Raw genomic sequence first — 17117 nt, forward strand, 5'->3', positions numbered from 1 at the left:
TGTCGTCAGAATGTGCGACGGTTATTGTAGTCCTTACGGCGACAGGAGCTCAAACGCAGGAGTTAGCTCGCAATATCCACTAGACATCGAGCAACGGTTGAATTTGCTTGTTAATTATTTAATCAACACGGGAAATATTAACTTTTATCGAAATTTAACATGACGACGTATAATTGGCTGTTATAAGTACGGCTGTCAGAACGTTATTCTGGTTAGTCTAGCTAAGATTAGCCCTCTCGCTAAGCAGCATTGGTTAACACAGTTTAGAAAGTTATGTGTTACAACACGGGAGGAACTTGTAGCAATAGCAGCTAGCAGTCAGCGAGGCTACACTGCTGTCGTTCATGTGTTCACTGTTGTGAACTGCCGCTGTTTAAACAGGTTTTCTTCGAAACTGGGGCTGTCTGCGAAGCGTTCACGACATGTTGAACATCCCGACCCAGTCCTTCCCTGCGCCCAGCTCCCAGCAGAGGGTCTCACCGTCCGGCCAGTCCGGGAGGAGTAAGGTAACTGCTGCTGCTGCTGCTGTTGTTGTTGTTGTTGTTGTTGTTGTTGTTGTCGTTCTTCTTCTTCTTCTTTTTCTTCTTCTTCTTCTTCTTCTTCTTCTTCTTCTTCTTCTTCTTCTTCTTCTTCTTCTTCTCCTCCTCCTCCCTCTTCTTCTTCTTCTTCTTCTTCTTCTTCTTCTTCTTCTTCTTCTTCTTCTTCTTCTCCTCCTCCTCCTCCTCCCTCTCCTTCTTCTTCTTCTTCTTCTCCTTTTTCTTTTCCTCCTCCTCCTTCTCCTCGTCCTCCCTCTTGTTGTTCTCCTTCTTCTCATTGTCCTCCTCCTTCTTTTCCTCTTCTTATTCCTTGACGTTTAATGGCAGCTGACACCTATGTAGTTGCATTACTGCCTTGACCATGGTATCACTCCACTCACAGCAGCAACAGAACTCGATTTGATAACCTGACAGCACAGAGTTGATTGACATTTACAACCCATAATAATAGTTAAGGTCATCTATACTTCTTTCAGATTTCAGCCATTATTTTTTCAAGACATACTTATAAGCAACATTATAATGGGTATCACTTCAAAGTAAAAGCTACATAAATTACAGCAGTATCCTGCCGCCTGTGCAGACAATGAGTGTGCTGCCTTCACTCATGACCTCTCCAATCATCTGCTGCATGACTCTGCTCGAAACTGTGTAGGTGGCCTTAAAGCCTGGCCACAGTCTGATGGACTGGATCCGGTTTTCCAAGAGTGGCAAAGATCTGACAGGACTCAGAGGGCGCCTGATTGAAGTCACCCAGGAGGAGCTTCAGAAACACAATACCAGAGATGACTGCTGGACCTGCATTCGAGGTGAGTCTGCATGGTTTTACACTTCAAAGAAACAGATAAAGACATTGCGTGGCAGCTGTAGTATTCAGCTGATTTGAAGGATACTTGATGCCAGCTTAATGACACTTGACCCCACTCTCTTGAATAAAGTGGAATTTAGAGAGTTGTTTCCAGGCAGGATGACAACTGAACCCTCACAGACTTAAGTGTGTGCTTAGCAAAAGTGTGCAAGTGCAGGAGGTTATAAGGTACTTTTAAAATCACATTTTACATAAAGGCCAACATCTTTTTGGCCAGTAAAAGGTTAAGACTCATATAAGTACTGGATACATCTGCACTCCATCTCTTTTGATTTAACAGAGCTATTTAATCAAGTCAATTTATTTCATATACAACTAAGCTCAGTGCTTCACATTAAAACATGGAACATAAAACAATCATAAATACAATAATAACCTTTCAGGTGTACAGGTTACCACCATGTTTTTTAAAACTTCACACCTCCAGTTTGTAAAGCAGACTCTCTGTTTGTAAATTTTGATGATGTAATATCTTGTTAGCCTAGCTTAGATTAGCCTTCTTGCTAAAGCAGCATTGCTCAACATGGTTAAGAAAGTTATGTGTTACAACACGGCAAGAATTTGTTGTTGTGTTGTTCATGTGTTAATTGTGTTCATCATCTCTTGATCTCTAAAATGATGACATCATCAGGGTTATTTTCCCACGCTCTAGCACCACAGAACACATCACACAGCTGTTGTTAGTCTGAACTAATCTTTTTTGTTACAGTTTTTGTGCATAGTCTATCAGTTTCAAGGGACAAGAGTAACTGAACAAATGTACAACAACTAACCATAAAGGGTTTAATAATTCTGTTGCATTCATGCCATCATCAGTAAACTCAGGGAGTTGGTTCCACTGGAACTGTAGATGCTCAAGCCACAACACCACCACCTCCACCCTGTATGACAGATGAGGTAGTGCGGCTCACAAGCTCTTCCTTATTCTCTTCATACTTCCATGGTACAGTTTCACCTGTCCACCACACTTCACTTCTCTGCTCTCGTAGTTTCTCTTTTCTTTCTCTCATAACTTTGATGAAGTGTAAGCCGATGACGTTACGCTAGTGTATTATTCTCTTGAGGAGATATTTTGACATCTGCAAACCCTAACCCTGAAAGGTGTTCCTGAACTGTTCTTCTGTTGTTGTTCTGCATCACCTCCTACACTGGTCTTCTGTGGTCCTCTAGTGAGGTGGAAGCTTCTGAGCTCACCAGTATGAGCACTGAACTGTTGTTTAAGATACATCTACACTCGTGTTCTATTTATTTAGACTCACTGTGTTGTAACAGTGGCTGAAAGTCATAGTGTTCTATATTCTTCCTTGTGTAAACAAATACAGTGCAAACTTAAAAAAAACAAAACATATTGTACTATTTTCTAATGTTAAGAAATGACAGTGTTCTGTCTACACATTGATAATATGGCTTTCTGTAGTGGAAAATAGTCATTTGACTTTACTGAATATTAAATAGGTTTATTTCCATCAGTGTGTATGCTGGAACCAGTTTCTATCAGCAGAGGGCGCTGGACTGATTAACTGATGAACTGATTAGATTTTGGTGGTTAAAGGTCAAAGGTTAAAGGTCACAGAGACCTCAAAACACACTTTTGGCCATAACTCAAGAATTGATACGCTGATAAAATTTCACACAAATATCTAAGAGAATAAAATATTGAAGTGATGACATTTGATATCCAAAAGGTTAAAGATCAGAGGTCAACTTCACTGTGACATCATAATGTTCTGGCCATTAATCACCGCTGTAACTCGATACTGACTTGGTGACACTGATCTTTGGAGCCCACCTTCACACTGCGGTGATTATACAGATCTTTTGTGCTGCAGTTTTCACTACATATATTGGGCTGACATGGATGTGAGGCGCTAACTCTGGCCCTCTCTCTGTGCTCAGGTATGGTGTACAACGTGACCCCCTACATGGACTACCACCCTGGTGGAGAGGAGGAGCTGATGAAGGCAGCTGGGATAGATGGCACTGAGCTGTTTGATCAGGTGTGGACAGTGATAAAGGAACCTCCATAGTTAAACTGGTCCAAGGTTAAAAGTCAGTTTAGTATAGTTTTTATAGTTGGTGTGATATTTTATGTTATTTTTTGGAAAGTCATGTTTAAGATCTGTCTTCTTGTAGCTTTTGTCTGTATTTTTTTCAAAATTCAAGTAGATGTTAGTGTCAGATTGGTAAAAGACAAAACTAAAACAAACTAAAGCATTGACTGTAACATGATCCTGAAAAAACTCAGCAGGACTAAAAACAAGCCCCTGGACTTTGGGACGACTGGAACATGTTTTATTTTGGTGGCCTTGAAGCTTGATGTTGTTCTGTGATCTGTTTAATTGTGGGCGGTTTATATATGTGTTGCTATGGTAGATTTTGTGTTTTGTGCACAGGTCCATCGATGGGTGAACTATGAGTCCATGTTGAAGGAGTGTCTGGTGGGCAGGATGGCCACTAAGGCCACCACAGCTATTAAAGGTACACACACACAACCACAGTTCCTCTGCATCAGTGTGCTCACATGCTGTGTGTTGATCTGCTGCTTCACCTCAGTGTTCACCAGGTTATCATGTAGTTTGTCTTTGATCTGAATAAGCACTGTAGGTTTTAGCGATTTAACGACTCTATTGTTGAGAAGCATCTTCATTAAGCGTATGCTGATATGAAGATTGGAGACAGGACAGGATCCCTGGAGTCTAGACGCTGGTGGTGGTGGAGTAGAGTGAGCAGGTGTTTGATGGGAACCTTTGGACAAGTTTCCCTGGACATCCAGTGACTGATTGGCTCACGAACAAGGGCAGAAAAATCATTGGTCAGATATGGTGATGTTGGGATTGTGAATAGGGATATGACAGTGTGGGAAAGAGAAAGTGACAGAGAGAAATAGATCAGGAGGCAGAAAGGAAAGAGATGTCACTTACTGACCTCTCACCAAAGCTTCATTTAAACCCGTTCTGTTACATCAGAGGACCGAGAGTGTAACATCACTGTTTAATGACACTTTCAGAGTAGAAGTGAAGATGATGCTTTGCTGTTTATTAGTTGAAGCCATGGAAAAGAATTGAAACTATAACATAAGTGTTTAATCTAAATTTGTGTGAGATTGGGACCATTCATGAAAACCATTCAGATAAATTATCCACAGTTTAACCGCTGAGTTCATTTTTCAGTAACTGTGCCCACTAACGTTAAATTCATTCAGATTTACCAGCATCGTAAACCAGCAGCAAGCGAAGCGATGGAGACTCCCTACCTGTCCACCGTCTGTTCCTCCATTATTTATATTTATTTAGTCCGGAAGTGTCCACACATGAAAAATCAAAAGGGTTTCTTATAAAAATATTCCAAGTTATGAATATTCGTCATCCGAAGTTTGTTTACCCAAGATGTGGGGAACGTGTCGTTGCCATGGTAATTGCCAGCAAGCTGACCAATCGGAGCACACTGGGGAGGGAGGGAGGAGGGGGGCCTTAGAGAGCCCTGTGTTTCAGACAGAGGGTGAAGAGAGTACAGTATAAAATGTACAGCAGAAGAAAAATAATGTCTTTTCAGAAAATTAGAGCATGTAAATTTAAGTAAGTTAGTTTTTTAGTCCACACCAAGAATGAAATGATGAACTCTAAAAATGGCCATAATAGGTCCTCTTTAAAATAAGTGCACTGCAGACAGAGTGCAGATCTATTTGCAGACAATGCAAACAACAGTGTTCAATACATTTTCAGCATGTTATGTTGAGCAATTTTGTCTCTCATTGGTTAATCTTATTAAATTTTTGTATTTTAACAGATAAAAAAAAAAAATCGGCATCGGCCATTGAAAAACTCATACCGGTCGATCATTAACAGATATACTCTGATCTGCCACGACATTAAAACCAGTGACCTGTGACTTATGGGAAGCCAAATAATATAAGGAACTTTGTTTGCAAAAATATGACGTAAGAATGTACACTTGAGGCTGAGAGATATATCATGTGCCTTGATCACAGTCATGTATCTCTGTATGTATGAATCTCAGAAATGTTTAAATCATGTGTTCATTTTTGGCTTTAAATTCTCAGATATTCATTTTATCAGTATCAGTCGACCTGTAATTAAAAATACACATCTTCAACCTGTCGATATTTACTATTTGTGTCATAGGTTGCAGGTAAACATTGACAAGCTGTTGTGATGGAACAAAATGATCACTGTGACAAAGAAGCATCTTCCTTGTCAGAAAGTGTGAGGCTGTGAGGAGCTGGTCGATTGGTCCTGAACAAGGTCAAACTGCTCATTGAGTGTTTCTGCCTGAGCACTGACATCTCCTGACAGCTTCAGTGCACCTGAAGATCTCCCGAATGAACAGATATGAGTGATTCCTATGTGTTAATAAGATGCTGTTATTTCCAGTTCTTGATCAAATGTGCGTCACTCGTCACTCATTGATTTACAACTCTTACACGCTTGATAAAAGTTGGCCCTGATGCCGAAAATCTTTTTATGTTGTGTCCTGAACACTCAGACAACAAGGGAGAGATTTAAACAGAGATAAATGAACACAAGGATTTTTAAGCCCCTGCAGCTTCATTTTCATACAAAATTGAAATGAGTGAAATCAAGAAATCAATCTAAAGAATGATGGTTTACCTCAATACTGGTTGTCATCAAGTTTGTTTGAATGGACTACAACATGCAAAATAGTTGAATCAGTTTTTGTCTCAAGTTGTATAATACATGTCAGTTTTCTGTTTCTCTTCTCAGCCATCCTCCCTCCTCCACCACTGACCGGCCTTGCCCCTCCTACCTCAGCAGCTCCTCCCCGAGACAAAGACTCAACGCCTCGGTATCAAAGAAAACAGATATGATCCACACAAGTCAAAGTTTATCATCATTTATACATGAACAGTCACATGATTATCTGCTGTCTGTTGTTGATGCAGGTACGACTGGTTTCAGACTGATGTGACGGTTAATGTGGTCATTTACGCCAAAAGAAAGGTAACCGCTCGCACACACATCCATGAGGCATCCAGTCAGTGACTCTGTTTGGTTTGCGAGACCAAGTACACGAGACGAAGACAGAGATCACTCTTCACATGTTTCTCCCTGCTGCTCATCTGTACACAACCTCACTCAACCTTTCTCCCCACATGTGAAGGTGTGGAGCCTGTTTTCAGGTCTTCAGGTTGTCCCTCCGTCCGTCTCATTCTTGTGGACACAATATCTCAGTAACACTTTGACGGAACTTCTTCAAATTCGGCACAAACATTCACCTGGACTCAAAGTCGAACTGATTAGATCTTGGTGGTCAAAGGTCCAAGGTCAAGGTCACGGTGACCTCTCAAATTGGTTTCGGCCTTGTGAGCGCAGTATCTCTAACGCCTTGAGAGAATTTCTTCAAATTTGGCATGAATTTGATGAACTGATTGGATTTCAAAGGCCAAAGGTCAAGGTCACTGTGACCTCACAAAACACTTTTTAGCCATTACTCAAGACTTAACACGACAATTATGACAAAATTTCACACAAAAGATTAATGTAAGGTAAGATAAGATAGATATTAGTCCTATAATAACATAATATATACATTAGATATTTACAAAGATTTACAATGTAGCAGCATATGAGGCATATTGCGGAGATGTTGTATGAAGAGGTGATTCTAGTTTTAGTAATGGTTTGAAGGATGAAGTCACTAATTGGCTAAATGTCCAAAAAAGATGACATGTTGTGTTTCCGGTCAGATCCCCAGCTCAGGCTGCACCGTCGTCGACCTGGAGGCCGGTGTTCTCCGACTGGAGGTCCTGCTGGGGAAAATGTCCTACATGATACATTTACGTGAGTAGAGATGTGGCTGTCTACATTTCATTTTTTTGTCCTCTACAACAACATGAGCGAGACACTGAAATGCATCACATGTAGTTTAGTCCCTCTCTCTCTTTTCTTTCTCCATAAATCCCTTTGTGAACTTTGTTTTGAAAGGTGCTATATGAGGAAGTAGAGCTGGCAGTCCACTAATCAGAGGGTTGGTGGTTCCATCCCCGGCTCCTCAAATCTGCATGTCCAAGTGACCTTGGGCTAATTGCCCCGTGATTAATACGGTCTGTCCTTCGACCCCCAAACTGGACAAGGGAAAACTCTCAGGAAGAGCAACAGAGGATGGAGAGACTTTCAATAGATGTTGTGTAGATTTACAATATGGACAATAAGGATGACAACATTATAGACTGTAAACATCAATGAAGAGTTTGATTTGGGAGGACATTGACCAACAACCAAAACACAGTACAGAGAGAGAGAGAGAGAGAGAGAGAGAAAGAGAGAGAGAGAGAGAGAGAGAGCCTGGACTCTCATGTGCTTCACAGAATAAACAAATAGAGGTTTAGAGAGAGAGTAGTTTTCAGAAAGTTTACATTAATCTCTTGATAAAATGGAAATACTGTACATACGAGGTTTAATGGATTAATTAAGACAGAATTTTAGCTCTTACATACAGTAGGTGACAGAAGGTGGTGATGTCTTTCATGAGCTGATCAAACACAACAACAAGGTTCCTCTCTGTCATACTTTGAGTAATCACACAGTTGTTGTTGAGGGTTACTGTTACTCAACTACAACAGTTGCTCGTGTTCTCTCTGTTATTTCAACAGGTTTCAGAGAACAATGATGAACGATGATGTGCTGTTGCAGAACTGAGGCACATGTTTTAAACAAACATGAAAATCTGCTGTCCCTTTCAGATACTACACTAGACACAGTGACCAGAAAAATTAGAAACGCCTGAGCACTGGAACCCGAGTCCTGTAAAAAACTATTGACACTGTGTCACAGAGCAGTTGGTTAAAGTCTTTTTTCATAGTATGCCTTTAGACAAGGTGATATACATAAGATTGTGTTGGTAAGACCAGAATTGTTTTCCTGCTCTTCCAGGTCTCACTGAGGACGTTGAGGGAACTGTTTCTGGTGAGAATCTTGACTTGAAAAACGTTTGAAAGATCAGAGTTGAAGTTCTTCGGCTTGTTCTCACTCTTTAATTCTCGTCACCAGTTCACACTGCGTTCTCAGTGGGAAAGATACAGCTCAGCATACGCAAGCAATCTAAAGGAAAATGGACCAGTCTCGGTCAACCACTGGAATTCCACAACACGTTTCTACGCCAAAAAGACAGAGGTGAGGTCAAAGAGGTCAAAGGAACAAGACTGCAGAGTTTCATCACATAACACTGGACATGTGCTTGTTTATTAACAACCCAATGAAAAGTCTCCATCACTGATCTCCTGGTTTCAGCTCCCTACTATCGGGACTGTGTGTTGGTGTCGAAGACTGAGGTGAACCACGACACCCACGTGTTCAGACTGCAACTCCCACGTGGGACCGTCATGCATGTGCCTGTTGGAAAACACGTCTACCTCAAAGCCCTCATTCAAGGTAAGAAACACTGTTCAGTCACCCACTGAAATGAACTGTGCTGCATTACACAGAGAGGTATGGAGGACCAGGGATGTATAGGAAAAGTACACTCCTCCAGAGCCCAGATCGTAATCCAGTAGAGAAGCTGTGGACTGAGCTGTTCACACCAGACATCCTGAGAATCTGTCTGACTGAAGCAGCCCTCCAGCAGCTACTGAAGAGTTTAAGGTTCAACCACTTATTAAGTCCAGGGCTTCTTTTTCCTCCAACACTGAATGGTTATTGGGGGTATGTAGCATTTCACCTCATTACCTTGTTTCTTTATGTTTTTCTGCTAAAAACCTAGAAACACAGAAATTGGCAGGTGGTTCGCAATGTCCACTCGTCCCTGATTATTTTCATCTCTCAAGTCTGACTCTGCTCATAATTCTGAAAGTGAGCTGTGTTTTTCTTATTGTTTCTGTCACATGCAGACACAGAGGTAGTGAGGCCATACACTCCAGTAGACCAGACCTTGGCAGCTGCCTCCCTCCGCTCCTCACAGGACTCAGACCTCTACCTCATGATCAAAGTCTATCCTGATGGAGTGTTCACCCAACATCTCAACAGCCTGCAGCCCGGTGAGTCACACCCAGTCTCTGTGTGTGTGTGTGTGTCTCTCATATAAGGAAAGAAGGAGGAGGATCATGTAGGAGCAGAGAGAGATTGAGGATCAGATGTGCATACACTGACTGAGCACTTTATGAGGAACACCTGTAGTTGAACCCGCAGTGTGTAACCTCTCTCTCTAGGGGTCTCTCAATCAAAACAATCAGAAAAGACAGCGTTGGGTGACGTCATGAGATAGCAGTAATAGTTGTCTTCACCACAATTACCATAAGCTCCTCTCAGTTTGGATTCCTTTAGTGTCAGTGGTTCAGGAAGTCAAACAATTCTATTCTAAAAACACTGAATAAAGCCGTTTCACATTTAAAGTCAGTATCTGACAGACACTCTTCAGTGACACAGGACAGGACGTCTCCAGCAGCTGGGAGCTGAGCTGTCTAACATTTCCTCAGCTTGTTTCTCTGATAACTTCAGATCCAGACGTCCGACGACTAAAATCCTTCATCTGGTTCAAATATAGAGCTGAAAACCACCAAGGTGTAAAAAGTGCATGTGGCTTAAAACTAGATAGAAGTCAATGTTGCGCTTCTGTCAGACAAACACACTGACACATGATCAGAGAAGATATGATGTCATTGACAGGCAACCAATGAAACGTTACCATGATTAAAATCACAGATTTCTCTGGTTTGAGAATTGATGGAAACATTTGTGATCATGTAAGAACACAACTCAACGACATATAGAACATACTGTAGGTCTAGTTATAGACATTTTAATTTGGAAAAGTTAAAGATGATAACTTTAAACTTTGTCTGAGAAAAGCTAAATTGTTGGACTATTTCTAAGAATATTATTAATGCAGCAGATTTTTTAATGAACTTCAAAAGGAACTGGAACAGAGATGGGATGACAAATTAGATGCAGCCTTTAAATAAATATTGGATGTAGCTTGTCAGTGGGCCAGTAACTCATAATAATTGCTGCTGTATAACAAGTATTCACTCTCTCCTGGATGCAGTTATGTCAGGAATTAAAGAAAATATCAATATCATTGATGAAAAAAAAAAAATCTCTCTTCTTCCCTTTGTCACAACCAGGCAAGGACTCAGGACACAGATGCAGGATACAATAAACAGTTTTTAATTGTTTCTTCAGGGTGCCTCCAAGTGGAGAAATAAATGGGCTATCAAACCTAATTCTCACTACATAAGAGGCTATAAAAAAAATAAAAAAATAATAATCACTCCACTAAGGAGGAAAAACACAATGGATTATTAAACTACTATCTGTAAAATAAAAACTCTCCAGCAAACTGGAGGCTCTACTCTATATAAAAGATAAAAGGTAAGTAAACAAAAGATCACTCCTCACGGAGGAAACAAAAGGCTATGCAATCTTTAACTATGACACAAAACTAGGAAATAAACTTACAACTCAAAAACTCTCACTTGGAGGAAGAAGAACTCAAAACTTTCAGGAACGCTGTGACAAAGGACTGTGACGAAGAGCTGGGGTGAACGCAGACCAAACACACTGGCACAAGACAAAGGGAGACACAGACTATTTAAACACTGGGGAAGGGGACAGGTGAAAACACTCAGGGCAATCAGACTGAGACACATGAGGAAGGGCAAGTGATCTGAAACGAGAGGAGAGTTACTTTTCAAAATAAAACAGGAAATGACAGGACAAAACAAAACCAGGACAAGACAACCTCACCACGGTGTGACACCTTTAAACTTTATTTAATGTTTGCGTTAATACTCGTTGTTTCCTCTGAGTCATTACATTAATTATATGTTCTTGTCCACTTGTCTGCCGCTGCTCTCCAGGAGACCATGTATCCGTCAGTGGTCCGGAGGGGACGTTCACTGCCCGCCCCCTTCGTGATGTCACATACCTCTACCTGTTAGCAGCAGGCACAGGATTCACACCCATGGCTCGCCTCATCCACCTGGTTCTGCAGGACACTGACAGCATCAGGTAGGAACAGACTCAGAGCAGGAGGCAAAACACTGAACTCTACTTGTCCAAGTCCAACACATCTGTTAAATTCACTCTGTGTGTGTGTGTGTGTGTGTGTTTTCAGAAACATCAGGCTGCTGTTCTTTAACCGGCGGGAGGTGGACATTCTGTGGCGCTGCGAGCTGGACCAACTGGCTGCTAATAATGAGAGGTACTGTCTCAACCCCACCTGCATGTGTTAGTCATTACAGATTAAATGAATGAGATGGCGGAGTGTGTTAGGGAGAGCATGTGTGAGCTGTTGTGAATAGACCGTATTCACACGGCGGCCATTTTCCTCTGGCGTCACGCTGAGGGTGGGAAGTTTCTTTAAGCCACTTTAATGTCTCTGAGTAAATCCTGTGGGAGAATGGCAAGATGGTCGAAGAACTCAACTTACTTAACTTTCATTCGACCAAACTGATAAATGTGCAGATGAATTTGCGAGGATCCACAAAATAATTTGAAAATAAAGGAAGCAGCACTGTTGTGAAGTGAATGAGTGTTATTCTACTCATTTCTCACAGGTTACATGTTGCAAGGTCTTATTAAATGAAGCAGGTGACGTCACACACAGTTAAGTTTTGTTTTCAGTCAGAGTTGTGGACAGCAGCAGCGTCGTCAGAGCAAAGGTGTAAAAACCAGCCGTCATACAGGGTGTCCATCGTTTTCTCAGTTGTTGATCGATCGGGAAGCAGTGAAGTGAAGTGACAGCTATTTTTTCAGATTCCAGACGTTTATGTGAGTAACAACCTGGAACACAACAGAAACACATCGTCCTTTCAGTGACAGCAACAATCTGAGCTTCCCACCCTGAGAGGGACATCAGAGGAAAATGGCCACCGTGTGAATATGATCTATTGTTAAAAAAAAGGAAAGCAGAAAGAGAATTCAGAGGAGGAAGCTGAGAGAACTTCCAGGCAGAGAGGGGGGGGGACTTTAAACACAGTCATTATGAAGTGGTGAGTGGTGCCAGTGAGGGGGGGTGAGGGGTGGAAGTGCTTATAAGACAACTATAAAAACATTGTTGAACTGGACGCTTGAAATGATTGTTCCAGCTTATACCCCCCTCTGAGTTTATTCCCCCCTCTGAGTTTATTCCCCCCTCTGAGTTTATACCCCCCTCTGAGTTTATTCCCCCCTCTGAGTTTATACCCCCCTCTGAGTTTATTCCCCCCTCTGAGTTTATACCCCCCTGAACAGGTGTGAACAGGGTCTAAGACCAAGACTCTCACTGTGTAATGATACAGCTTCACATAGGTTGAATTTGCAGTGACCAGATTAGATTGTTGAACATTGTTGCTGTGATTAAGGGAAGATAAACAGTCTGTTAAACACTGGTGAAAATGAAATATTTAAATCTGAAAACTTTAGTCACGTAAGGTTTGAACCGAACCTCAGAGAATTCTGTCTGTTATAATAGCGACAAACAGCTTTCTTAATTTTGGATGTAACCTCACATGTATATTTATGTCCACTGTCTCTGTGACCTGCTCTCACACACTGTTGTAAGCATGTCATTGTTTTCACACATTGATAGTATGTGACTTTATGTAATAGATGACAGTGCTGCAGGATGAGTGTACATCAGGCTTTAAGCTGATCCACAGTTTGACATCAGTGTGTTTGTATATATTCTAAGTGTGTGTGTGTGTGTGTGTGTGTGTGTGTTGTGTGTCAGGTTCCAGGTGGACTACGTCCTCTCAGAGCCCTGTGAGAGCTGGACTGGTAGGAGGGGTCGGGTGGATGAGTCCATGCTCCAGGATTTCCTCAACAGGCCGGACGGGTCCAGATGTTATGTGTGTGTGTGCGGCCCCTCTGCCTTCACTGAGCTAACTGTAGGGTGTGTAATATCATCCTACATTACCTGTACTGTCCTATATGTTATGATGTTGACATCAGCAGACAGACAGGAGAAACAGTCTCTAAGATAACAGCCTGACCAAATCTGTACTGTCAATAATGATTGGTCCTTGTACACAGTTATTAATTATGGGACAGCAAGAAAACTTGACACTGTTCCAAGATGGCAGCAGTTAACTCTGTTTATTTTTCTGATGACTGAAAGGAAGAATCACCACAACTACAACAACAAGTCACACATTGTAATAAAGCAGAATGTAAAAATCTGAGGTTGATCAGGTGACACTCTCTGCCCGTCTCTGTTTCCCACTGGCTCTAATGGAGCTAGGATTTAATCAGAGGTTCAGTATCTCAGATGCATCTCAATCACAGATGATCATTGTAAACCAATACTTCATTAATAAGTGATTACTACAGGACATGAAGCCCTGTTAATCATTGTAAGAACTGTAGAGTGCAGTGATGCTGAGGCCTGATTAATATATGTATTTATTTATTTACAAGGCTCTTCATCTTTGACCTTTTCATTTCTGTTTGTACCTGTTCTAATTGATTCTTGTCATCACATTATTTATTCATTATATTTGTGTTTGTTTTAATTGATGTTCTTTTATACCTGTATTTGTTTCTACTCAACATCATTGTAAATGAGGGCGTCAAGGGTTTAACTGAAGACATGTATACAGTATGTACAGTATCGGAGTGTGTTGACCTCCTGTTCTTTTTGTTCATATCTCAGGTTGTTGAAGCAGCAGGGCTTCAGTGACGAGGAGCTCCACGCCTTCCAGGGCTGAGCAGCTTCACCCCCACCCAGCTCCACCCTGCAGAGACTCTGTTTGTCTGAGAGAGAGAGAGTGAGAGAGAGAGAGAGAGAAAGAATCCTTATTTAAAAACTTGTGTTTGTGAGACATGAAAGGAAAATCATATTTCTATGCACCGAGGAGCTGATGATGCGGACAGAGGACAGACAAACCCCCCAGGTCTGATCACAGTCACAGAGTCGTGTGGGTCAGTTTATCTGAGTCAGTGGATTTCATCAGAAGTGTGAGCTGAACCTTTGTGAAGGTGTCAAATAAAATAACAAGACAAAGAGAAACTGATGAGATTGTGTAAATGATGAAGTATGCAACAGCAGGGGAGACCCTGCAGATCCTCAATGTTCCTGTTACATGATGCCGCTGCAGGAGAATGAAACCGTGTTGGACCAGAACCACAGGTGATGACTCGGAGTTAAACCTGACCGGAGTCTGGACTCCGGTCAGGTTTAACTCATGACGTTCACCTTTACAAACAGCTGATCAGTTAAAGAGAAACTACACACAGAATGAAACCTGCTGCTGCCTCACACACACTGACATGAGACACTTACAGAACAATGTTACTGGTGCTGAGAACAGTCCAATCACACACTGACGTTACACTCTTGGTTGTCAGGCGGCCTGTTGCTGTGGTGACAGTTTAGTGTTAGTACTGTTAGTGATTGGCTGTTTATTTAAAGTAAAACTAAAACTTGTCCCGTCATTTAGTTTTTGATGAAAATGAATATTGAAAAAAGTTTCGTGAAGAATCAGTATCAGAACCAGCACCAGGAAATAACAGCAGGTAAATGCAGGAGGGACTGATGATGTCACAGGAAATAACCATGGCATTAACATGAAGTCGTGTAGCACTGGATCATATCAGTACCGCAGAGGAGGTGGAAATCTTCAGCGCACAGCTGCTGTTTATGCACCTGAAAACTTCCTGTCATATTACGTCCATGAATAAGCACTGATACATTATCTGAGATATTATCAGTAAAACCTTGTCGACACTGCCAGGACAGAAATGTGTATTTCTTTTTTTTGTTTTTGTTATTTTTTGGCCTTATTGGGATAGGGACAGAGACAGATTGACAGGGAAGTTGGGGAGAGGGAGGGGATGACATGAAGCAAAGGGCCATGAGTCAGACTCGGACCCATGGAGCGTGGAGTTCTGAGTTCGGTACTAAGTGCTGATGTGTGACTGAAAACGACTTGTGAGCCGACACTGTGACGTCATCATTCGTTTAACTTCACTCTGCACTTGATGAAGACTTAAACTTTCACTTGAAGGTCAGACTGTTCTTACTGTAATAAACACAACAGCATCAACAGCTTGTGTGTGATCATCATCACTGTCAGTCTGACGATGTGTTGTCATTCCTTTTTGTAAAGCTCTTTGTCAAGAAAAGTGCTATATAAATAAAGTTCATTATATAAAGGTTATTGATGAAATACACCTTTTTGCAGTTATTGATAACAGGAAGGTCATTTCTCATTAGGTTTCCAAACAGGATCGTCTGTGTAGCGTTTGTACAACGATCAAAAACAAATCCAGGTCCAGTATCAGGTCCAGTATCAGGTCCAGCATTAGGTCTGGGGTCAGGTGTGAGGAGCAACAGGAGAAGCACTGCCAGAGCCCTACAACATGACCTCCAGCAGGCTACTGGTGTGCATGTTTCTGACCAAACTGTCAGAAACCGACTGCATGAGGGTGGCATGAGGGCCCCACGTCCTCTAGTGGGACCTGTGCTCACAGCCCAGCACCCTGCAGCTTGACTGGCATCGCCAGAGAACACCAGAATTCTCTTCACAGATGAGAGCAGGTTCACAATTAGCACATGTGACAGGTGTGAAAGAGTCTGGAGACGCCGTGGTGAACGTTGTGCTGCCTGTAACATCATGACCGGTTTGGCGACGGGTCAGTGATGGTCTGGGGAGACATATCCTTGGAGGGTCGCACAGACCTCCATGTCTCAGCCAGCGGTACCCTGACTGCTGTCAGGTGATTGTCAGACCTGACGCTGGTGCAGTGGGCTCTGGGTTCTTCCTGGTGCAGGACAACGCCCAAATTATAAACAAATTATACAATGTACATCAGTAAAGATTTTCTACTTGAATAATTCGTTCATCAAGATTCGATGTGTGATTTAAGTGTTCCATATTTTCTTTGAGCAGTGTACAACCCCCACATTGTAAAATGAGCCTGTCTCTAAACGTTAATAGACTGTTACTTAGAAAAGGCTCAGAGCCTCCTCTCTTCTGATTGGCTCACCGACCTCTTGTTACTTGACCTCCAGAGAGAAGCCTGAGAGAGGAGATGTAAAACTACAGAGATGAACCACAAATGTATCTTCTTATGGATGGACACTTCAAATAAAACACAGGAGAAAAGCAAAATATGGAGCTTTAATACACAGATTAACTGGTTCCTGATGATAGAGGCTGTTTTTTAACCAACATGGTTCCCAGAGAAAAATTCTAAATAATTATAATGACCTCCTGATCTTTTGGTCCCACTGTCAGTCTTGTATCTGCTGAGCTTCTTGTTAATGAGCAGTCTTTTCTAATTCTTAGCACCCTCTCCTGATAAGGCTCAAAGTCATCACAATGTTTTTTTTCTACCACTTAGTGTACGTGGAGTTTATTAAAGCTGCTACAATGACGTGTTGACAGATGAGATCTAGTGCTGTGTTTTTAACACATATTTCACACCTGCGTGGTCGGTAAGAGAAAGAGCTCTTTGAACTCTCTTTGAGCTGTTTGAATACAAAGGACTGAGAGGCCAGTGTATGAAAGGATAAACTGAATCACACTAAAACAAGATCTGAACATTTATTTTCATTAATATTAAATAAGTTACAGTGATACAAATAAAAAATACAAAGCTGCTACAAAGAGAAAAAGATGGGATGTGTGAATATTACAGATATTAGTCAGACACTGATCTGGATCTGGAGTCCATGTCTGACCAACATCACATTGACTATCAATCAGTCAGAAGTTGTGTGTGTGTTGACTGAGGGGGGCTGTGGTGGTGGTGGTG

At 41.7% G+C, this 17117-nt stretch overlaps 1 protein-coding gene across 1 annotated transcript; it reads left to right on the forward strand.

The window, feature by feature from the left end:
* Positions 1-24: 24 nt before the first annotated feature.
* cyb5r4 (cytochrome b5 reductase 4) lies at positions 25-14367 on the forward strand. The gene is made up of 15 exons (XM_023419009.2): positions 25-506; positions 1192-1345; positions 3301-3401; positions 3798-3882; positions 6147-6228; positions 6326-6383; positions 7130-7223; positions 8316-8348; positions 8433-8555; positions 8673-8813; positions 9269-9415; positions 11237-11387; positions 11494-11580; positions 13090-13251; positions 14011-14367. The coding sequence occupies exons 1-15, from the start codon at positions 423-425 to the stop codon at positions 14063-14065; spliced, it is 1557 nt and encodes a 518-aa protein (XP_023274777.1). The 5' UTR covers positions 25-422; the 3' UTR covers positions 14066-14367.
* Positions 14368-17117: the final 2750 nt, after the last annotated feature.

Source organism: Seriola lalandi, unplaced genomic scaffold (assembly GCF_002814215.2).
Source record: "Seriola lalandi dorsalis isolate HSWRI2012SDOR001 ecotype SW California unplaced genomic scaffold, Sedor1 jcf7180002054588, whole genome shotgun sequence".
Taxonomy (NCBI): domain Eukaryota; kingdom Metazoa; phylum Chordata; class Actinopteri; order Carangiformes; family Carangidae; genus Seriola; species Seriola lalandi.

What these genes read in the sequence shown, in the direction of transcription:
- cyb5r4 (XM_023419009.2), top strand. Translation starts at nt 423, where the DNA reads ATGTTGAACATCCCGACCCAGTCCTTCCCTGCGCCCAGCTCCCAGCAG. An exon ending in GCACTGAGCTGTTTGATCAG is followed by an intron (nt 3,402 to 3,797) that starts GTGTGGACAGTG and finishes TTTTGTGCACAG; the next exon opens with GTCCATCGATGGGTGAACTA. An exon ending in TCTACGCCAAAAAGACAGAG is followed by an intron (nt 8,556 to 8,672) that starts GTGAGGTCAAAG and finishes TCCTGGTTTCAG; the next exon opens with CTCCCTACTATCGGGACTGT.